Source organism: Columba livia, chromosome 20, assembly GCF_036013475.1.
Source record: "Columba livia isolate bColLiv1 breed racing homer chromosome 20, bColLiv1.pat.W.v2, whole genome shotgun sequence".
Lineage (NCBI taxonomy): Eukaryota > Metazoa > Chordata > Aves > Columbiformes > Columbidae > Columba > Columba livia.
Genome location: NC_088621.1, coordinates 5,940,843 through 5,963,942, shown reverse-complemented (window position 1 = coordinate 5,963,942; position 23,100 = coordinate 5,940,843). Strand labels below are relative to the sequence as shown.

Here is a 23,100-nt window from a genome sequence, read left to right as displayed (position 1 = left end):
GCAGCAGAGGGGACCCAGACCATTGGATTCAGCACATCAGCTCCTTATTTTCTGCTCCTCTACAAGCACCCCCAGTCCAGAGACTCACGTACAAAAGCAGAGACAAACGGCAGTTCACAAAGGCTAACGGACAAAGGAGACACAGGGACAGCTGCTGTGCTGGACTATTTTCCAACAAGCCACGGGAGCAAGTTACCTTCACAAAGCTGTTGACAGCCATAATGGCCATATCTGGCTGACTCTTGGCATAGTTCATCAGGTACAGGTAGACCAGCTTCTTCAGCTCCAGGTTGTCGGTCTGCATGCAGTTCACAACATCAGGAAAGAGTGAGCTGGACAGACAACAGTAAGAAGAACAGTGAGACTGCATGGTATGCAAAGGGGATAGTATTAATAACAATATCAAGGAAGCCAGGAAAACTGCAGCTCCACTTTAAGTACCATGCTGTCTCATGGCAGGTCAACTTCCCTCCCAAAACAGTTTGCAATGGCTTTTATAATAATAATTCAATCACTTGTAGAGCTTTAACACAGGAACAGGTAAAAACTAATGCAATTTCCTCATGGTGTTTTAATTGGAGAGTTCACCAAACCAGAAAACTCTACCATGCCAGGCCTAGAAATGAACCCACAGGAAAAAAAAATGTTGCTTAAAAATATTTTGGTAATGCAAGACACTTACAAAGAACCTGCTGAATTTCAGATAAGTAAACGCTAGAGCAATTGAGAGCTTAAGTGCTCACAAGCTGAGTTTCACTCAAATATCAAGCAGCAATCTGTAAACAGCACTGTAGAAGTTACACAGGGATATCTGCAGCTCTTGGTTATGCTGTAGAGATCTAAAGGTGAACAGTATGTGCTGTTGGCCAAAAGGATTATTTTTTCTTCCAGTTTATCTGTTTGTTCATTCTGTGATGTAGTCATAATACTAAATTTGCAACCTTATATTAATTTTCGTGACAACAGCCCACACTGCCATGAATCCAGGACTACTGCGGCTTTATGGTTGACTCCAGTCCTGGAGAAGCTGGAAGGAAGAAAGTATTCACTCAAGTAAGTTGTGCTGGTTGCCTCAAAGACAGAAAAAAGTATTGGGGACAGTGTCGCAGAAGGTAAATGCCTTTGTCCTTCAGCTGGTATGACGCAAAGGTTCAATTTAAAAATAACTCATTTCAAAATGTAGCATAAATTTACTCTATGAAAAACAAAGCCAAGAAAAACACCTGGAATCACCTTTCTGAGACTAAACCCAGGCTAGCAAGCAGTGAGAAAACATCGTTAAAGTGCCACCTAAAACACTTGAATTCTGGATGGGTTTTTAAACAAAAAGGGCTAACAGGCACCCAGCTAAACTGGCACTGACAACGGTTGTTTCTTTTGCTTTTGGTAACAGGAAGGAGCTTGAGAAACTGTGAGTCAGGCTCAGCACAGACAAGGACACCGCCGGCCTCGTTACCCAGCTGAGATGACGAACTCAGAGCTGTTCCATGAAGTGTGTGTCACTGCACCCAACAGAGTCCCAGGAGAATCGGAGCTGCTTCAGGTGCAAGAAAAGCTGCTTTTACCTGACATCCTTCCCCACAGTCATGGCTGCAATAACCTTCTTCACAGCTTCTTTCCTCTTCTCTTTCTTTTCATTATTGAGTTCGGCCTTCAGTTCAAAAATCTCTCCTGGCAGAAGACAAAACAGGTTGAGCCTCTTGGGAGGAGAAAAGGATCTCACTTTAGGGATAGTTCAAAAGTGGCTTTTTGCTTTCCCAGCCTGTTGTTCCCATAAAACTAGTACAGCAGCATGTGGAAGCTGTCAGACCTTATGGAGAACGTGCTTGAATGAGAAGCAAAGCTGCGACACTCAGAGAACGATATGGGCTATAACTTGCTAACGAGAAAGCAGTTAGCAAGAAGCACGCTGCGTGTTGCAGCTCTCCCACTTCTAGAACATTACACCACATCACTGTAGCGTCTGTTTCTCAGAGTCAACTATTATATAACCAGGATGAAGAGATAGTTGGAGATGCCAGATTAGGGCCTGCAAGAAAAACAACTAACTTAGTTAGGAATTTTGTCCAGACTTTTTAACTTTTGCTCATCACCGCCTGCCTCCTGCGAATGCAACGAGACAACAGCAGACTGTGGTGCAGCCAAATTGCTGTGATACAGTGGCAGAAACAGGAAAGCACAAATTTAGTCCAGTGGAACAAATTCCTTCCAAATTCAAAAGACAGAGATAGTACTAACAAAAGCAGCAAGTCAGACAGCACGTCTGGATGCTGTGGTTGTCGAAACAGCCATTTCCGTGACACTAGCTCTTTCAGATATTACTGCATGGAAAAATCAGTTCAGGCTGGATCTCAAAAGTGGCAAAGCAAGTTCGCAAAATAAAGTAACATGCAAAACACAGGTTATTGAGTCTGCTTTAGGACTGAACTTACAGATAAAGTTGTTCCTTAAAGATGTGGACTGCATTTGCTTAATTTATGAGCTCATTCTAAACCTTAATAAACCATAAATAGATCAACGCTGTAGTTTTTTCACTGGCGAGCATTCACCAGAAACATTCAGCCGTTCTGAAAATGAGAGGTTAATGTGAACCATTTTCCACATCCACTGGAGAAGGATGAGCAACATCAGGCTTAAATTGCAGCCAGCAAAAGCTGGGATAAACGCTGTTTTCTTCAAGAACAGTTTAGGAAACAAAATGTGCCTGCGACACTTTCAGCAGAACAAGCCCTGCTCTGGAACAGATGAATGGGTAAAATTGCTCAAAGATCCTTCCCAGTCGTCCCATTTTTAAGTGCTGCAGTTTGTCCTGAGACAAGGTGCCCACCGCACCTCCAGTGAAGCCAGAGGAAAGTCAAACACAGCCCTGCAGCTTTGGAGGAAACAGTGATTAGAAATCCCATCATCTTTGCAACAGTGTGATGTAGGGATATACACCTACACCTTAAATATTAAATGTCTCTCAATCAACTTATATCCTGTGATGCACAACAGAACAACCATCCGTAGTCTTGAACTCGTTAGCCCATAACTAAAACTTTGACCAGATCTGAGCTGAAATCCCAACATTTTGTTCTCTGATCCTCAAAAAAACAGCAATTTGGGTCATTTTGCGCATCACAAAACTGTATAATGCATCAGTTTTGTCTTTTGTCACCATGTGACCTACTTTCAAAGTTTCTCCCTGGATGATTAAGACGAGAAACAGGGACAGAGCTCACAGAAAAGCACAAGTTCATCTGCATGCAGTTAAAAAAGCTGTGTAAAAATAGCCGCCCACCACCTCCAATCCACTGCACCAGCCTAACACCAACCTTTTTTATTGGTCGTGAAGTATTTGGAATCCGTCATGGTTCCAGCTCCTTAAAACACCTGAGAACAATCATAAAAAAAGAACAAGGAGTCAAACAAGTCAAACAGCATTCGGAGCTGACAACACGCAGTTTGCAAGGCAGGAACTCGGAGGAAAGACGGTTGGTGAGTGCGTAACGTAAGAGAAGCAGCAAACGCTTCCCATCCACAGGGACGAGTTTCACCATCTCCGTTCTGCACCTGCTGCTGATGTTACTTGGCAAACCCAGGGATTTAAAGGGCGCAGATGAACCACGTCAGTGAAAACACAACAGCCTGAGGCAGACAGGCTGGGGAAGCTGCGGTGCTCAGCCCAGCTTTTTATACTCTCTATTTCAGAAGGGAAAAAGGTGGGTTTTAACTCCTTATAACCAGCAGATCTTGACATGTTCTGCAGCTGTCTATCCCCTGGGTACACAATTTCGTTTTCCAAAAAAGCATTGCACACTTAATATCTTGACTGGAAGCAAGAAGTCCATGTTTCAGACAAAGGAAACTGTCATCTCCCCCTAACGATACTTTCCTGTGTTGCATCTTGATGGAAGGAACAATTAACCCTATTTGCAATACCCACCCCGAGGCCCTTTCATTTCTTTCCCTTCTTTTGTTCCTGGGAGATGCAAAGCAGCTTTTTTATTTAAAAAAAAAAAAAAAAAAAAAGCCATTATTTTTCAGTTCTCTCAACCTTGAAATTGAAATATTTCTCTGCCAAGATCCGACATCCCGCCCCGGACACAAACACAAGCTTATCATTTCAGGGCTAAGCTGCATTTTTGTGGACTGGACCGAAAAACGCTGCTGGGCCAGCAAGTACTTAGCAGAGCTGCGAGAATGGTCTCACCAGCACTTTTCTTGCTCCACAGAACCAAATTATTAATACCTTAGAATCCAGGGATTGCCCAAACATACGTGGCTATCCGTCATTTCAGTCTTACAATTGCCAGCTCCATAACACACATGACTCAAACAATTTTCAAGTACTGGCTTAACAACAAGCAGAGAAGTGGCAGTTTTACTGGTTTTGATGGAAGTCTGCACTGGTGCTAAGAACCTGTGACCCTAAAGCCATGCCAAAAAAAGGGGTTTCCTACCTCTTTCCCCCTTTTTGTATTTTTTTTGCCCAATTCCCCTTCTCTTGTACATCCTTCCACGACCTTAAATTGTATCAGCAAAGCAGCAAGCCATCTCTTCCCTAAACGCCACCTGTCTTGCCTCTGAACCCCGCAGGTCTTGCTGGCTCAGCAACAAAAGGACAAGCTCAGCTTTGAACTCCAAGACTCTGAACAGCAGCGCAACCAGCTTGTTGGTGCTTAACACTTTCCTACCTTACCCCTTCAACAACCCCAACACCACCACTGTTCATTTTTCCCTTCCCACCTGGATAAGTTTAATACCTCAGCAGCTAAATTCCCAGCAATTTCTACCCCCTTCAATGTGCTCTACAGCAGAGTAATCGCAATCTTGTCCACCTGCCAAGCAAAGCAGATGAGAAACAACCTGTTGCTTCGCCCAGTTCCCCGGAGCTCCTGCCTGCGTGGTTGCTGCCTCATCCCAATTAGGCAGAATTACTGGGTTTGGTTTGATTGCTCTCTCTTTCTGCTCCTGCCAAGCTGGAGAGCAAACTATGCCTGGGGACAGCTCTGGAAGCGCATTCCTCCTGCAGGAGAGGTTTGCCCTCCTTCCAAAACAGAGGCTGGGTTGGGAAAGCCACACGAGCCACAACATTGCAATCCTTCCAGGAAAAAAAATCACAGCATCACAAAAGAAGAAGCTGTTGTGGGTCTTGTTCCATAATTAAAAACACAGCCCATGTTCAGCTGCAATGTTATTGCTGACACATTCCTTCGGATTTGAGCCCAGCTTAAAAGATGACTTAAATGTTTTCCTTTGTGAGAGTTTCTGGCGTCGTGCCACACAACAGGCACTGAACACAGCCTCACTGTTCTTTGTTTGCACTATATGTGGATTTGTCAGGCTGGGTCATACCTCCCAGCTGAGCCAGTCTGATATTGTTTTAACAGGGGCCAGAGCAGCAGATTATAGAGAAAATCCAGAAGAAAAAACAGCCCACCATACACAACATCTCAGCTGCATAAAGCTACACAGAGGAGGAAACTTTGCTGAATTTCAGAGATGATCTTTAACCTCAAAATCAGGACAATCTGCTGTTTTTCTACCTTTAGCTCACATACTTGGAAACATGAATCCTAGAAATGCTTAAACTCAGATAAGGCTAAGCACAGCACATGTATTTACAACCTGTTTTGATAGACATAAATAAGATCTGACTTAGGCCAAAAAGCAAACGACTGTATTCCAAACACAACACAGGAGAAAGCTCTTTTTCTCAGGAGCGAACAGATTTTTGCCTCATGTCTGTCAGAGCTTGCTTTGCACATTGTTCAGGGACAGCTTGCAGCAGCACCGAGTATTATCTCATCCCCTGAGCAAATTCAGCAAGTCTCAGATGAAGGCCAAAAACAAAATAGCCCAGGCATACAAATAGCAACGTTTTAAATAACTCACGAAAATGCCAGCTTCTCATGCACAAATCTAAACTGAAGAGAGCCAAGATAAATTACGACAACATCATGAATATCCCGGTATTTTTTAGGAGAAATCTACATCAGATTGCTCCCTCCTTACTATCATTCTGTGTCCAGCACCTGCTAAGGTGGAAACAGGTAAGAGGTGTTCATGGTGATGGCAAAAGGCTCCTGTTCCAACCCCAGCAAAAAAGAAGAGAGGAATTTCTCTGGAAGCTCTGGCAATGCTTAATGCTATAAGCATTGGCTTGACATTTAAATGTAGACTGAACCAAAAATATGACTAAACTAAAAGACTAAGGAACCCTCACAACCAGAAAAATGAGCCTCCTCAGCCCAAAATGACACAGAAAACCGTATCCTGCTCCTGACCAACACCTGCTCTGCCCCACATGTGACTCTAACAACTGCCTGACCAGCTCCCCACCACCGATCTCAGAGGTGTCAACAGGAAGGTGGCAGACTAAAGGCCTCAATATTGATCCAAGCTCCCAAGCATTGAAACAATTCAGTGTTGAACCCCCAAATCTCCAAGGCAATCCCCAGTTTAAGCTGCCTTACACTCCAGCTGGTGTCACCACCTCTTATCTGCACTTGTGCCACCTGCAAAGCCTCTCGAGTAGCTGCACGATAGCCCAAGTGTGACTCAGGGCCATCAGAGCATCATGAAACTAAACAGAGCGACTGAACACATGTGGTGAAAGGAAAGCAGCGCCTGAGCTTAGAAACCCACAGCCCTGACGGTACCTGCAAGGGGCAGGTAATTCATTTCCATTTTGGGAGGCAAACACCCCTTTGGTGCTCCCCATTCCTTTCTCAAATGCCCCGAGTTCCTATCAGCTCCTCCCTTCCCAGCACCCCAGCCCTCACCCCTGCCCAGTCCCACCAGTTATCCCAGTAGCTCATTCCATGCATGCCCACCCCACCCCCCTTCCCCAGTCCCACCAAGAGCCATCCCAGCCCCTGCCCTTCCACCCCAGCCCTGTGCACCCCCAGTCCCACCCCCTCACCCCTCTAGTGTCCCTCCCAGTACCTCTGCACACACATCCCCTGTCCTCCCAGTGACTCTGCACCCCCTCCCAGTACCTCACCAGTGACCCACTCCACCCTATTCCAGTGATCCTCACCCCCTCCCATCCCAGTTCCTCCACCAGTGCCCCTCACCTCCCCCCAGTTTCCCCTGACAGCGCCTCCAGCCCCTCCCAGTTCCCCACCAGTGCCCCTCACCCCTCCCAGTGCCCCTCACCCCTCCCAGTTCCCCACCAGTGCCCCTCACCCCTCCCAGTGCCCCACCCTGCCCCAGTCCCCCCTCCCCGTTCCCCACCAGTGCACCCCTGGACCTACTCACGGCGCCGGGATGGACACACCGCTGTGGGGGCGGCGGCGGCGGAACCGGAAGCGGAGCGGAAGGAACCGGGAGGACTCGCGAGAATGATCCCTCCCCCGCCTAGAGCGGCCGCGCCCCTGCCGCCATAGAGAGGCGCGGAGGGAGGAGACAGAGCGGCAGGCTGCTCTCCGGGTCGCGGCGGGGGCTCCCCCTGGCGGCCGGGCCGGGCGCGGCGCGGCGGAGCCATGGCGGAGCTCGGCGCTCACCTCACGGCCGCCTCGGCCGGCGACGACCGACCCTCCATCTTCGAGGCGGTGGCCCAGGACAGCCTGATGGCCGCCGTGAAACCCGCTCTGCAGCACCTAGTCAAGGTAAAGGGCCTTGGGGAGGAGAGGAGGGGCTGGCGGCGGCCACCTCCCCGCAGGTCCGGAGGCAGCAGGACGCCGAGGTGATTTGGGGCTTGGGTTGAAGGGTCTGTGAGAGACCTTGGGGAGGCTGCACAGCCCGGTTCATCACCAGGGTTTACCTCTGGCCTCGCTCACAAGCCAGCATAACAGTTTTGGCCCTCCTGGCTCACGTTACAAACCGGGACATAATTTATAGCTACTGTAATTTAGCACATCAGTCCACTTTCAGTTTGTTCTGTGTCCCTTTCCATAGGTGCTTGCTGAGTCTAACCCAGGCCGATACGGCTTCCTCTGGCGCTGGTTTGATGAGATCTACGTCTTTCTGGACTTGCTGCTCCAGCAGCACTACCTGGCCCGGTTCAGCGCCTCCTTTTCTGAAAACTTCTATAGCTTGAAGAGGATCCCCATAGGAGACTGCAAACAGCAACCTCTGGCCACTGCTGGCCTGCCCAAGAGGCAGCACTGGAAGTCTCTCCTCTTGCTGGTTCTTGTTCCTTACCTGAAAGGAAAACTAGAGAAAATGGTGTCCAGCCTGAGGGAAGAGGATGAGTACTCCATCCACCCTCCATCATCATCCTGGAAGCGCTTTTACCGAGCCTTCCTAGCTGCCTACCCCTTTGTAAACATGACCTGGGAAGGCTGGTTTCTTATCCAGCAACTGTGCTATATCCTCGGGAAAGCTCAGCACCACTCGCCCATGCTGCGGCTGGCTGGCGTTCGCCTGGTCAGGCTGACTGCAGAGGATATCCAGGCCCTGGAGGAGAAAGTGGCTGGAGCCACCTCGAGTCGTGCACACAGGTATGTCAGAACGTGGCTTAGCTGCTGCTTTCTAGAGAGTTCTGCTGCTTTCTAGAGGGTTCCGGGGGTGTGTTAATTTGGAGGTGATGCTGCAAGTAAAACTGTCTTGTTCTCCACGAATTCTTCAAGATGAAGTTTATCTCTGGCAAAGTGTGTTTCAAAAGGGTATATCGTTAGTGTAAACAAGAAAACAAGTAGCAGGAATTAGCTTTGCAAGATTTTGTGGTAATCAAATTGCAAGGTTTGGGGGTGTTTTTTGGCACTCCAGCCTTTATCCTGTTCAGTCTTCATCTGTGCTTTTCTAACCAAAGACTGCAACAATATTTGCAAACTTGAAGCTTTCCTAAAATACAAAGAATCTGAAGCATCGTAGCAGATCCCTCATTACAATCATGGGACACACTGACCACCTTCCTTAGCATTAAGAAGCTGTATAAAGCTGTGACTTACTCCCCAAGTCCTTTTTGCCTTGGTTTGCAGATGGCCAAGTGTGCAGTAGTAGCAATTTCTCCGCATCTTCTCTCTTTTACAGCATTAAAACACAAGTGCGGTTGGCAGTGAAGAAAGCACTGGGTGGAATTGCATTCTCCCTGTCCACTGGGCTGTCCGTCAGCGTATTCTTTCTCCAGTTCCTGGACTGGTGGTACTCCTCCGAAAACCAAGAGACGATCAAATCTCTGACAGCGCTCCCAACTCCTCCACCCCCCGTGCACCTCGACGATGGGGCCAGCTCAGCTCTCTTACCCAAACTGAAGACCGTGTGCCCTCTGTGCCGCAAAGTTCGTGTGAACGCCACAGCCCTGTCCACCTCTGGCTTTGTGTTTTGCTACCGCTGTGTATACAATTACGTGAAGGCTCACCAGCGCTGCCCCATCACGGGCTATGCCACAGAGCTGCAGCACCTTGTCAAACTGTACTCTCCTGAGAGCTGAAGGGCCTGCCTGGCACTCTCCCGAGTGGCTGGGTAGCAGCGAGCCTAAATTCACCCCTTTTTACATCCCAGAGAAGACTTTCGACCACTACAGCTCATCAGGGAGCTCTAAAGCTCCTTTGAACTTGGTGGTACATCAGAGCTTTGCTGCCTTTGTGAATTCTGGTAAGGTTCTCCTGGTTGTTTATTAGCTGCTCAAATATTCCTGTGACAGTCTCAGAGGGATGGGACAGCCACAATCTATCAGCTGTCATAAAAACGCCTTTAAAAACAACAAAAAGGGAAGAAACATTGATTTGGATAAGAAGAATGCAGATGTGAGGATCAAAGAGCATCCCTAGGAAAAGTCCCGTTTGAGGGCATAAGCCAGCAAATTAAAGAGGTCAGGAAAACTTTACAGGCGAGTTACTCCCCCCAAAACAGCTTCCCAGGCACTCAAGCTTCTGGGGCAAGCTCTGGCACCAGTGCTTGGCCAAGGGGCACAAACAGGCTTAAACCTCTGCTCTGATCACGCTGTTCTTCAATCTCCCTGTGTTTTCAGGCTACTCATCTTTAAATTGAGAACATCACACCTATGGATTCCCATCCATGGTTCTAAATTAAGACTTTTGACTCTTTAAAGGAACAAGGGGTGATGTGTACAAACAAGGATACAAGAGGCAGATTACAGTTTCTGCACAAAGGAGAAAAATGAGAAACCAGCGTAAAGCGGCAACTGTGCCAATTTATATAGTTTTTTTTGAAAAAGATAAGTCTGTTGTTATTATCTGCTTTTATAAAGCAAAATTCTCTCTTGATTGAGAACCTAACTTTTCTGAGGATTGGAAAAACAGAGCTTGCTCTTCTAGGGGCTGTATTTACATAAGATGAACTAGACTAAAGCTGCTTTCATCTTTGCAGATGACGATAATGGATATATGATTAGTATTTTGTAGGCTGGGAATCTTTAGTGTCTATATTTAACTATTACATTGCAATTATTCCAGTCCCAAACCATGTCACACATTCATAGCCTAAGAAAGCATCCTTTCATCGAACAGAGGAGAAAAGAAAATGTGTGTGATATTATGGCTGGTTATTTGACATCCGGGTTTTCCCGATGGAAGGTTTTTTCTCGACTCAGCTCTAGGGAGCAGCAGTTTGCTGCTCCAGACATCACAGTGACTTTGCGTATAGAATATGAAGAGCAAAGTTTGCTGCACAAAGTACAGAGCCTTTCCAGATTAAGTGATATGTTCTAACATTTAATTCACTGAACAAGTCATCTCATTTCCCCCCCACTTCAGAAGATAAAAATCTCTAATATCCTTCCTCACCTGTAGGCAAGATAGCAAGGTTATTAAATAAAGTGGAAAAATATAGTAATTTGCATACTTCCAAAGATGCTCTGGAAAACACCTACTGTAACAAATGAGATTTGTCCCCAGTGCTTGTGTCATTGTCTCTATACAGCTTCCAGACCTTTCTACCTGTGCCACTATAAAATAATAATAAAAACTATCTCATTTCTTCTTTCTCCAGTAGTTATGGGGTCCCTAGACACCTCTCTTCCTTTAGACAGCCAGTAAGACCACACACATCTTAACTGGAAAAATAAATCACATCAAGGTGCGAGACCATCTGAGATTTCAAATCACTTTTAACAAAGCTGGCTTTGGGCTGGATATTAATTCTCATCACTTGCTACATCCATTTTGCTTCATAGACAGACATCATTATCCTTTGTGACAAACCAGCATCCAAGGTGCTCTGCTGCTGCACAGTCCTACAATAACCTGTCCAAAGAGAGGGACACAGGCCTGATTGTCCCCTTGACTAAGGACTGGAGGGTTTGACTGACAATTATTTCAGGACAGGTTTCTGTTCCTTCAATCCCTCCTGTACTTCCCAAGTTACATGTCTGTCGCTCAGAGAGAAGCTGGGCAGTGCTGGGACAGCGGACTGGCTGATGCTGACTCACCTGCCAGCACCGCAGAGCTCTCGGGGAAGTTCTGCGCCATCCTCCCCTCCAATCCAGAAGGATTTACTGAGTAGCACAACCAAGTTTCCTGCACACATGTTGCTCCAAGGCCTCTCCACCTCCTTCTCCCAGGGTTAACTTCTCTCTCCAGCTGCCTTCCATTCCACCGTCCCTACCAAACTTAGACTGGGCCAACTCCACAGCAGCTCAGAGACCTTCACAGAACCACCCACGTCTATGCCTCACAGTTCTGAACAGCTGTAATTACTCTTCCAAATGTTAAAGTGCTCTGTAATGCCTAGCTGACCAACAGGCATTAAGCCCAACAGGCTCAGCATTACCTCCCAGGTTTTATCACTGTTCCAGCAGATGGCTGCAGAACACCAACTTGGATTTGCTGCTTCTTCTAACCCTCCTGTCCTTTGTAGCCAAATACATACCTGTGTTTGGTTTATTGTTAAAAACAAGAGCTATGAAACCAACTTGGGTTACACAAACATTCCTGTTTATCTGCTTTTTGACTGTAATAGTATTCTTAAAGCCACTGTCTAAAAATAGACAAGAAAAGGGTTTTTTTCAAGGAAAACCATCTTTATTAAACCACCATTTGGACTTGCACACTAATTTGTGATTTCTCTACAGTCATATATCATACATGCATTCAGGATGCTTTATTCTGTTGCTTAATACAATTATATCAACATTAACAGCAGCACTAGAGTTGTCCAATACTGTACCATCAGAACCTGACTTTGCCAGTAGCTTAAAAAGTGTTTAGTGAACCTAAGCCACATTGGCAGCTCATCTAGACACTCTAAAAATATTAGTGGATTAGCAACTGAGTTGCTTTCCCTTCTTCCTTAACAGAAACAATGTGGCTTCTCCTGTTAAGGGAAAGCCACCATAATTGGACCCCTAGGTACACATTCCCCATGGAAGCTTCTTTCTCCACAGGAAGAGAGAAATGTAAAGTTGTCACCAAGACCTGGAAGAGAATAAAAGTGAGATTAGAAAATAGCTGCATGGCTTTTTTCCCCCTGTACTTTCTTGAAAAGGCCCGGCCTTTTCCCTCTGGATCCCCCAAAAGTGCCACATTTCATCCAGAGCCACACCTGACCTCGCAGCTCTCTTCCAAAAATACTCCTGCCTCACTGCTGGCAGTCACTAGATGAGAATACAGCTAAACAAACTGCTAATGAGGAGTCTACTTTATGGAGTCTGCATTGCATTTACAGAGAACACACAGCGGCACAAGTATGTGGAGTTTCATCATCCATGTCGCAGACAAAGAGAAAACAAACAAAATACCAAGCTAGAAACCCCCTCTCACTGCAAGCTCAGCACTAAACCCAGTATTTCAGCAAGTTCCAAACAAGCATTTGCACTACTCAATTTTCAAATCAAGGCTTCTGTTTTGGTAAAAGAAATTGCTAAAATTCTTAATATTTTTCTATATATTTTTGGGTGCATCAAAAAGTTTCAAGAGAAAGCAAAGCCCTTTATTGTAGATGAGCTTAGCCTAAATAAGCTCAGAGAGAAGATTAGGTGATCATGCCCTGGTCAGAGCAAAGACACAGAGTCTCAGCAATACCAGTTCAGACTATACTTCGCTCATCATTGCTTCGGGCAAATCTATTTCCATTTAATAAAGAGCTTGCTCCCAAGTCAGGAACTAGAACTAGGTTTTGGGTTGCTGTTTTTTTTTTCTTGGAAGAAAAAAACCAAACACACACCTCCTCACCTCCAGGAAACATAGATTAACTTGGGTTCTGGATTAATTCTTTTCAGAATTTCTGAATTTTCTGTCTTTCTACAGCACAGTTAGCAGTAAATTAACACTGACGCTTGGAAGATAAATCACAGGAGTGGCTGTGATAAGCCTGAAAAAGTGAGCCCCTAGTTGCTGTTTCTACCTTCCTGTCCCCACCTCTGTCACACAGCAGCAGCAGGAGGTGGCACTATCCACCATCAGCACAGATTTAAGTTTCTCCACACAGAGCTTGCGTTCAGCAGTGTGCATGACAAAGCCAAGTTGGTAGAGTAACAAAGGCAAAAGCTTTCTGTTTCCCCTTCCCAAACACCATTAGCTAAGCCAGTAAACCTTTTTCCTCCCAACACACCTATACATGCTGCCACCCCACAAGGCAGGAGACTCCAAACAGCTGTTAAAGTTTTGGCTGATCTGCAAGCACGCAACAGATAAAAGGAGCTGGTTTAAGTTTTATGCTCATCCATGAATTAAGTGTTTGGGGGTTTTTCTCCTTGTTACCTGCCACTGTTACAGATAACAAGGGGCTGAAGCACATTTAGCAGGGGAGCAGGGGAAGGGAGGAGGGTGATATGTCTGACAGACCCACGGTGGAGTTCGGGAAGATGGGTCACGAGTTGCAATTTCAGGAAGTTAAAGGAGAGCCAGTCCCATCCACAAACAAGAAGGGAAGAAACTGTCATACCTATAAATGCTGAAGTCAGTGGCTCTCCAAGCATCCAGAGGCCTGTTTTGATATAACCCTTCCCTCATGCTACCCACTTGCACCCCATTTCCCGTCTCCCCCCTGCAATCCCGCTCAGATCCTCCCGCTCCTGTTCACTCAATTGCCTCAGCCCCCAATGCCCCACCATACCCCCACCCCAGCCCCCTGCATCCCCCTGGACATCCTCCCCTTGTCCTGTTCATCCCAGGCCGGCTCACCCCCCTCTGTCAGACCTCCCCCACAGCCTCTCTGAGTCCGTCCCCCCAACACTCCGACCCCTCAGCGGCCCTACTTCGGTCACCGCAGCCCCTCCATTCCCCCGGCCCTCTCCCCCTTACCCCGGGCGCCCCCAGCGCAGCGCGCTCACGCAGGCCCAGCCGCCCTGAGGCGGAACAACCCGCCTTTGTCCCACCCCCCGGTCACCAAGAGCCAATGGCAGCGCGCGGCACTGCCGGAGAGGCCGGGTGGGCGCCAATAGGAAGGCGCGTTAGCGGCGCGAGCGTTTCCCGCCCTGAGGAGACCTGAGGGGGCGGGAGGGCCCGGCCCAGCTCTGTCGCCGGTGACCCGGAGGTTCCTGTTGTACCGCAGCTTCTGAGGCTGTTTCGCTTTCTTCCCTCTGCCTCTTCAGCGACACGGCGTGCTGAGCCGAGGCAGAAAGCGGTGATAAGTCCTGAGGGCCCGGCTTTCCTGGCTGCGTGTTGTGTAGAAACCGCTCCACAACACAGGGGCAGTGTGATGGGTGCGGCTTCACCCCCAAAACAACTAAGAAATAAAAAGGAGGAAATTAAAAAAAAAAAAAAAAGGTGGGAGACATAAAAACATTGCAACAATTGAAGAGAAGGTGCTTTGGAAGGAAGAGTATCATAGAATCACAGAATCGTTTTGGTTGGAAGAGACCCTTAAGATCAAGTCCAACCATAACCTAAATCTGGCACTAATCTGTGTCCCTAAGAACTTTGTCTAATTGTCTTTCAAACCCCTCCAGGGATGGTGACTCCACCACTGCCCTGGGCAGCCTGTTCCAATGCCCCACAGCCCTTTGTGTGAAAAAAATGTATCCTTGTATCCAATCTGATTTAATAGAGAAATTAAAATAAAATGCTTGCTTGGTTAAGGCCAGATGGGTAAATTCCTCCTGTTGTTTTTAAGCAGTAGTTCGGTTTGCAGCACTTTGCAGGAAATTCCCGTGTGACACGCGCGCCTGTTCGGGAGATTAATTTCACGTGGTTCTCCTGGGGAGGGGGTTCCTGACCCTGCCGGGGCCTTTCTGAGGGTGACCAAGAGGAGGATCTGATCTGAGGGGCGAAGATAGCCCCATAATGTTAAATACGTAGGAAGACTCACAAGTTCCAGAAAAAAAACAAGCCTTTTAACCCATCCATGCACCTGTGAGTTTCATCCTGACCCTGTGCAGCCCCATAGAGGAGAAACCAGCTGGGAAGGTAGGGAAGTCTTCAGTAACTGGTGGCGGGCACCATTGCAAATTCAACTGGGAAAAACTGTGCTTCGTCATGGATAAAGAGAAGCCTGGATTACCACCATGGAACCTGCAGGGAGGTGAAGGGAAAGAAAACAGGAAATAAAGCAAGGAATGGAGGGTATTACATCAGCTCCTGCTAAGGGGGTGAGCAGTGGATTGTCTTTTAAACAATATGGAATCAAAAGCTAAAAAGCATTTTTACTTCGTTCGTGAAGCTATAATCCCACCCACAGATTTCCTTCCTGTTCTGCAAGTTCCTGCAGTCTGGTGCCAGCTTACAGTTTTTCAACACTATTTCATTTTCTCTCCTCTCCCTTCAAAAAAATATACAACTTTGTTGAACAGATACCCAGCAAAAACTCAGCCATCGCTACACGAGGCTTCTCTTTTAATTCTTCTTTAAATTTTTCTTCTTTTTTTAATTGTCTCTTTCCTCTGCTAGGCTTTGGCCACTGGAAAAGTGCCAGGGGGAGGGAATAGCTCTGGATGGCAGGAATCCCAGCAAAAACCAGTTTTGACCTTTAGACAGAGCTATAAAGATTCAGTGAAGTCTGTGGACACAGGTGCTTCGTCACAGAGAAGACAACAAAACCAGCAGAGAAGTGAAACCAGGAAGATTAGGTTTCGTTTCTCGATTCTTTGATTTTAGAGGAGAGAACAAGTAACACTCAGTGGATGCTTTGTACTCCATTTCTGCTGCGCATCATTCTGGGGCTTAAATATTTAAGGATTTAATATTTCAAATATTGACATTTTAGCCTAGAGCTAGGAAGAAGAGTTGAGGTAAGTACTTTTCTCTGTCACACCGGGGGAATCTGAGATCTCCGCAGTCAGCTGGACTGTCCTTTTGCAACAAGGTAGAGGGGGGCTCATGGAACTGGATGGGAAAATTGCCCTAGTTAGTAGCAAAAATTAGCCCAGGCTAATGTCCTTGCTGCTTTAATTGTACCATAACTCAAAGCTACGAGGAGCAGAGCGACATTCCACAGCAGAATTAATGTGGGGGAGAGGCGGGAAGCTGTCTCAGATGCAGAGGAGAAGCTCCTTGGAGGTTTTCGTGCCCTACAGCTCTCTGGCTTGATATTTGGCCAAAAGAAAGGCAAATCTGTGCTTCTGGAACCTGTCACAGGCGAGATCTCTTCTAGGCACGCTTTCATTTCTTTCCAAGTTCTTTTGTACCACATTTGTGTTCTGTAGCATGGGGGCTAGATTTCATTCTAAGGAATTGGTTGAAATGTGATGCAGATGCAGTTTGCCGCCATTTCCAAGGGTTTGCCTGCAGCCTGTGTGCCAAGTGGCAATCAGCCAAGATTCAGCCGCCTTACTAGCAAGTGTGGCCAAATAGAGCTGAAAGTAGAAGGGTCAGTTGTTATTATTCATTGATTATTAATCAGTAAGATTACTGGATTCTTAAGATCAAGGTGAGGCTTCGCACAAGCCTTTTCTGAGTCATTATAGCAGTGAGGAGGGGCTGCACGGTCCAGGAATATGTGAGGGGATGGTGTTGAATGAAGTAACAAGCTTGGCTGTAGAGAAACTGAGGCTGCTGCTATGTTAGTGACAGGTGACAGCAAGGTCCCTACATCCCTCGTGCTCAAGGACAGAAAAATAAACACTTGGGCACTGCGGACAAATTTGGGTTTTAAGCAAGCACACTTTTTGTGGAAGTGGAGGAAAACCCCTGTTGCTCTCATATCTGTAACTCAGTATATTTATTGTTCAAAGGATGGCCACTGTTTAGCTAATGTTTTTTTAAGTCTTTGGAAGATCAATGTTTCAGCATAAATAGTAAGCAGCTTTTTTACAATTGTTTCAGGCCCAGAATGGCTTCTGAAGGTGATCAACAGCAGAAAGTCTGGGTCGATTTAGAAACAAAGTATCCTGAAGTAGTTCTATGTGTTGGAAAAATACGTTTTGGTGAAAAAGCAAGAAAAAATATGCCCAAAAATTCCAAACAAGATCAAAAATACACCCTTGCCCATGCAGTGTGTGCTTTGCTGAACTCTGGAGGAGGTGTCATAAAAGCAGAGATTGAAAATGAAACTTACAACTTGGAGAGAGGTAATATTGGACCAGATTTAGAAGAGACTTTTCGGTCTCTTATTTTGTTTCCGGACTGGAGAGAATACCTGGACTTCGAACAGCGTGATAATTACCTTCTGATTTTTGTTAAAACCTGGAGCAGTAAAAACACAGCCTCTGCAAGTACAAAGCCACGTATCTGCAGCCTGAGTACTGGGTTGTACACAAAAGGTATTTCTTCTCTCTACCATGTGAGCCCTAAAGAAGCATTTTCGTTCCTTGAAAGAAAGCAAGATAAAGCCAGGACAGAGATTAGCTCAGAACCACTTGTTAAAATCAGGAAGATACTGGCTGTTGAAAGAGACATTAATATTATAAACAACACTGTTGACAAGTTGTTTAATAGGGACCAACTACGACATGGAGAGACATTGACTTTCACAGAATCAGGACATGTGGAATTCAAGCACTACTCAACTGACAAATTTTTGACTCGTGTCAAAGAGATATTGCCACAGTATATTGCTGGATTTGCAAATACAGCCGGCGGGTATTTATGGATCGGTGTGGATGATGATGGCAAAGTTCAGGGATTCAGCAGTGATGATGGGGACCTTGAAAAATTAAGTCTCCTAATCAATTCCATTCAAAATAAATTAACCCTGTTCCATTTCTGTGGGGAAGAATATACACACATCTTAAAGTGTGAACACAAAATCTTCAAAGTGTACCGCGAGGCTGGAGATCACTGTGGCTATGTCTGTGCTGTGAAGATTCAGCCATTTACTTGCGTCGCATTTGCCGAAGACCCAGACTCGTGGCTGGTGGAAGGCAACACCATCAGGAAACTGAAAGCAAACGAGTGGGCTGAGTGGATGACCGCTGCTGATCCAGGTCCAACAGAGCAGGACAATCCCTTTTCATTTTTGATATTTCCTTTTATTTTCTTGCTCCTCACCAGGCAGTGTTGTGTGCCTTAGATAGTCTTTACCTGCTTTTCAGTGTTCTTTGGGGGCCTGACCAAACTGAACCATTTGACTGCTTCAGGTCCTTGCTAAATACTTGTCTTTCTGCTGCTTACATTCCTTACTGTTCACTTCTGGCTGCAGCAGGTCCTGTTGACTGGCAGCTCATTAATGCCAATGGTAGTGCCTGCTTTTGCAGTGGGAGCTCTCCATACCTCCAACTGACCGCTTTTGTGGTTAAACCCCAGGGCATGTGTTTTTATACATAGTTGCCATAGTCTATGCCAATTGCCGTTTGCCTTCAAGCTTAATCTGTGCTTTCCATCTGCTTTTTAGGGGCATTCTCCATGGCTGCTGCTGGTCTAGTAAGCTGAGAGCTGTGGATGGATAAACTGTTCATTGGCCACTTCTTGGGCAGTGAAAGTGGTGTCACTAACAGAGAGCAAGCTCACAACAGCAGCTAATGAGATAAGGAAACCAAGAGCAGCTCCACAGTCCCTGACCTGAGCCTGTGCTGTTGCTGATGAGCTGCTGTCCATGGGAGTTGCAAAGTTTCTGTCTATGCATTGCATTTGTTGTTTTAAAGAAGAGCAAAAGATCTAAAACCAGCATGGGGATAGCTTGTGGCTCTTGCACTAAGGGACAGCAAACACTTATGCTATATCATGTGTCTTTATTTCTTTTTTTCCAGATCTTTCAAATTTTTCTGAGACCTTTAGGCTGGAGCTCAGTCTGACAGAGGGGCCACCTCTTGCCAAGCCAGTTTATTCACACCAGGGCCTTGAGAGTGTTGATGATCTTTGTAAGCAACTGTTTCCAGGTACGTTTGCACATTGCTTTCACTCTTTGGTAGGTTTACAACATGAATCTCAAGGGCACGGTCAAGGTCAAAGATAATTTTGAAGACATTCTTTAAACAGGGGAAGGAAATTGAAATAGTTTGCAGATCTGACAGCAGCATTGCACTCAAATGCCCGATGACCCCCTTCCCCAAGGACTGATCTGCCAGCTATCGCTATGTGTACATGAGGGAGCTCAGCTACCTGAATGTCTCTGGGGACCGAACACAGCCATGCCGACATCTTTTTGCAATCTGGTGAAAAATGGGAAGGACAGGAGGAGAAGGTTGCTGGGAATCAGCCCAATGTAAATACATAAAAAGCCTGGGGCTGGAACCAGAGTGGAGAGTCTGCTGCTGGTTACATCCAACATTTCTGTGGCATTGCAAGATCAGCCACGTGCTGAGGGACTTTTTATTGAGCCCTTATTGCTGCTTTGTTTACTCACTAGGTCTCCTGAACAAAGTTGGCAACAGCTGGTCATGTGCTGGCGTTTTTAGCAGAGGGACTAAGGCATGGCTAGGAAATGAGGATTGAGCTCCCTGAGGAAGTAGTCTTTACAAAAGAATCTGGAAATGCATGGCGTGGTTAAGGGAAATTTTGAAGAAGCACAAAAGGTATTTCAGGCAGCTATGGTCTGTATTTGTAGCCTTTCACCAATATTAATTTCCACAGAATCATTTCAGAGGGCTGGATTTGCATGTTTTATACTAACACTAACCATTTCTTCTCCTTTCCCTTATTAGTGGAATCCCAGAGCATAATATGTACTCCAGAAAAACTCACTGAAGATCTCCTCCAAGAGCATCAAGGATTGGATATTTTAATGAAAAATCAGTTGAAGCAGCTTTCTGAGGGAGTTCTGATATTTTCCAGAAGCTGGGCTGTTGACATTGGCTTGCCAGAAAACAAAGACATAATTTGTGATGTTCTTCTAATAGCCAAGGGCAGGCCACCTATCCTCTATACAATCTGTGAGCGTCCTATCTCAAAGGATTTCTTTGAATACTCAAGACGCATAGCCTGGAAGCTGAAGGAGAAATTAGTGAACACGGGGGGCTATAGTCACAAATTGTGTGTAATTCCAAAACTGCTCACTTTGCCTTCCACAATTAGTGGTGGAAAAGAATGGGATCTGAATATTGAAGAAATGTATCCCCAAAACTACAGCCTAATCACCAGTGGCAACATGAAGGATCTCTTACATGCTCTCACGGTAGCTCTGCTGTCTTTCAAGTCCTTTTTAAGTGACCGTGTTGGTTCTGAATTTTTGAACCTCTTGACCATGCAACAATACCAGGTGCTGTCAGAAAATCTTCACAAAAGCAAGAAGCTGTTTGTTTATGGTCTACCAGGAACAGGAAAAACTATACTGGCCCTGAAGATCATAGACAAAATAAGAACAATGCTGCAGTGCACAAAAAATGAAGTTCTTTATGTATGTGAGAACCAGCCTCTCAGAGATTTTGTGCGGTAAGTGTACTCCAGTTATTAATTTCAAGACCCTGTTACTTCACAAGCATTTTTAAGTAGGTGAGTACAGATCAGTATATTTGGTATGCTATTTGGTCCACCACTGTTGCAGTGTTTGAAGTTGGGATGTACTTTTAGTTAGGCTCAAATTCTTTTCTGGGCATCTACTAATAGATATGACTTCAATATCATGGGCATTCACTTTGTTCTGATCAAGCAAACCCAGTAGCTGGTAATGCAGAGATCAGTTTTAATCTACTTGTATTTTTTTTCTGTAGGCAGAAAAACATTTGCCAAGCTGCAACAAGAGTAGCCTTTTTGCAAACAAACTTTCATGAAGTGAAGCACATAATAGTGGATGAAGCGCAGAATTTCCGAGCTGAGAAAGGTAATTGGTATAGCAAAGCCTTGGCTATAACTTCATCCCCAGATCTCCCTGAGCCTGGCTTTTTCTGGATTTTCTTGGACTACTTACAGAAAAGTCACTGTTTCGAAACTGGTCTTCCAAGAGAAGAATGGCATGATCCTGTTGAGTCACTGACTAAAGTGGTTCGTAATGCAAACAGTATCTATAGCTATCTAAAAGACCAGATGGAAAAGATTGTAGAGGACCCTACCACAGATATTCCCAACCAACGTTTGAAAAACTTGTTATGCAGAGCCACGTGTGCTCATGCTGTGCAAGGCTGTATTAAAATAGAAAGCAAACTAAGCAAAGAAGAAATAGCAAAATATGTGGCAGAACATTGTTATACGTACCTTAAAAAGGGTTACAGCAAGAAAGACATTGCTATTCTGTGCTACAGTGATGAAGCAGTAAACATATACTATGGAATACTAGCATCAGAAATGAGAAAGTTAAATATAGGTTTAAGACAAATGAAGGGATGGGTAGCACAGCATGCTATTATTGACAGTGTCCGTCGTTTCTCTGGCTTAGAAAGAAGCATTATATTTGGTATTATTCCTCCATGCTTTCCATTTCACAGAGAAATTTTTAAAAATATATTAGTCTGTGTAGCATCCAGAGCTAACTTAAATCTACACTTGCTATTTAGTAATTGAGAACAGGCAACCACCTTGGATCCCCACAAGATCCTGATAAGTAAACAGTTATGTATTTTTGAAATTACTTTATTCTATATTTGAAGTCAAAGGATTTCCTCTGTAATGGCTGGTCCTCTCTAAATGCCCAGATGTTCTTGGGAAGCCTCTACAGTCCATTTTAAATCAGATGTTTTTAATGGTGCAATGATTAAAAGAGATACTTTGAATGTCAGTAGAATTCCATCATTCCCTCAAGGCTTCTTTCGAGGACTTGCACAACCTGACACTCAGCCTTTGACCACGTGCAGGTGCATTGCCAAGTGAAAGCCACTATGCCAAGGCTGGAAGACTTTCTGGCTTTCCCCAGCTCTCTCCTGTAGTCATCATACTGCTCAGAAGTTACAAAACAGCGTAGGCATCCAGTGTTCAAAGCCTTTAAGACAGCCTCTATTCAGGTATCTAGGAAAATAATAATGGGGCCTTCTATCCATCTTTTAGCTAAGAAAAAGACAAATAAATGGCTTTTATGAAACTAGTTTCCCCACTCAATTTCAGCAACAGTCACTATGAGTTGGAAGAATCCAGTTGCTCCAAAGAGGAGCTTTAGTGGCAGAAGAAAAACTTCGCATAACGGCCCTTAGATACTAATGGCATTTTTTGTCTTGGTTTCAGACATGGTAGTTAGATAAAATTCTCTGTGTAGAGTTAAATGCAAAGTACTTTTGAAAGACAGATCCAAAATTCCTAAAACTGGGTATCCAAAATTCCTAAAACTTGGTATCCAAAATTGAAGAGTGGTTGAAAATAAATCATATTGTGGTTCATTTGGTTTGGAAGAGCAGTCTGATATCCTCCTAGTGAGATTATAAAGCACCAGTGATTTAACCAAATATGCTTACAATAAGACATTGCATGCAGCTGGAATCCCCATCCAAATAAATTTCCCTTTTAACTTAAAAATTCTTGCTTTACTAACTTCAGGAAGCTAGAGGCACTTTTCCTTTTTTTTTCCTTAATCAACATACAAGGAAAGACTATCCCTGTGGTTCCTTTCATAACCCCCAAACCTCAACACCTAATCATACCATGCCTAGGATTTATTAAGATCAAAATTATTTTAATTCACTTGAATCCACATTTAAATCATTGCTGAGTAAGATCTTTACTATCTGCTTAATTTTCTTGCCCCCAGGGATTAAAGCAAAGGACTGATTTCTTTTTTCTGTTTTCCATAGCATACATAAAGAATCTGTGCTTCAATATAAACATTTATATAATAAAGTGTAATGTAATGACCAGCTGGTGCATTTTGCTTCTCAGTCTGCTTCTTCCATACATATTTTCAACATTCCCCATTGAGCCAAAGACCATCCTGGTGTGAACATCAGCATAACCCATTAGTGCCACCTCCTCGTACAGCCTTTCACGGTGACTTTGCATGTTCCTTGCAGCAGCACCGGACAGTTTGCAGGTTGTAAAA

General features: G+C 45.2%; 3 protein-coding genes, 1 long non-coding RNA gene and 1 other non-coding gene across 10 annotated transcripts in view; 2 read left to right on the top strand and 3 right to left on the bottom strand.

Moving 5' to 3' along the window:
* The window catches only part of AP2B1 (adaptor related protein complex 2 subunit beta 1), a 74,825-nt gene extending 67,435 nt beyond the window's left edge, over positions 1 to 7,390 (bottom strand). For 2 of the 6 annotated variants that reach the window (XM_065036446.1, XM_065036449.1), the window contains exons 1-4: positions 7,246 to 7,390; positions 3,315 to 3,372; positions 1,566 to 1,671; positions 197 to 332 (exon numbers count right to left, since the gene is read on the bottom strand). In XM_065036446.1, the coding sequence (XP_064892518.1) occupies positions 197 to 332; positions 1,566 to 1,671; positions 3,315 to 3,351 (279 nt within the window). In that variant the 5' untranslated portion in view covers positions 3,352 to 3,372; positions 7,246 to 7,390. Of the gene's footprint in view, positions 1 to 196; positions 333 to 1,565; positions 1,672 to 3,314; positions 3,373 to 3,925; positions 3,976 to 7,241 lie in introns of those variants that run through there. The other 4 variants (XM_065036444.1, XM_065036448.1, XM_065036450.1 and 1 more) reach the window with 3 other exon arrangements.
* Positions 7,391 to 7,404: 14 nt separating this feature from the next.
* Positions 7,405 to 10,876, top strand: PEX12 (peroxisomal biogenesis factor 12). Its single transcript, XM_065036480.1, has 3 exons — positions 7,405 to 7,595; positions 7,885 to 8,429; positions 8,962 to 10,876. Exons 1-3 carry the CDS (start codon positions 7,470 to 7,472, stop codon positions 9,359 to 9,361), a joined length of 1,071 nt encoding a protein of 356 aa, XP_064892552.1. The 5' UTR covers positions 7,405 to 7,469; the 3' UTR covers positions 9,362 to 10,876.
* A 1,014-nt stretch (positions 10,877 to 11,890) lies between these two features.
* Positions 11,891 to 14,539, bottom strand: LOC135575893 (uncharacterized). The gene is made up of 2 exons (XR_010467275.1): positions 14,133 to 14,539; positions 11,891 to 12,305 (listed from the first exon to the last, which is right to left on the bottom strand). It is a non-coding gene; the product is annotated as an uncharacterized LOC135575893 (long non-coding RNA).
* LOC135575930 (Z30 small nucleolar RNA) lies at positions 12,846 to 12,943 on the bottom strand. The gene has a single exon (XR_010467383.1). It is a non-coding gene; the product is annotated as a Z30 small nucleolar RNA (small nucleolar RNA).
* Positions 14,540 to 15,523: 984 nt separating the features above from the next.
* On the top strand, positions 15,524 to 22,918 carry LOC102098107 (schlafen family member 13). The gene is made up of 5 exons (XM_005501970.3): positions 15,524 to 16,057; positions 17,091 to 18,190; positions 18,953 to 19,081; positions 19,847 to 20,573; positions 20,852 to 22,918. The coding sequence occupies exons 2-5, from the start codon at positions 17,098 to 17,100 to the stop codon at positions 21,636 to 21,638; spliced, it is 2,736 nt and encodes a 911-aa protein (XP_005502027.2). The 5' UTR covers positions 15,524 to 16,057; positions 17,091 to 17,097; the 3' UTR covers positions 21,639 to 22,918.
* The last annotated feature ends 182 nt before the right edge of the window (positions 22,919 to 23,100 follow it).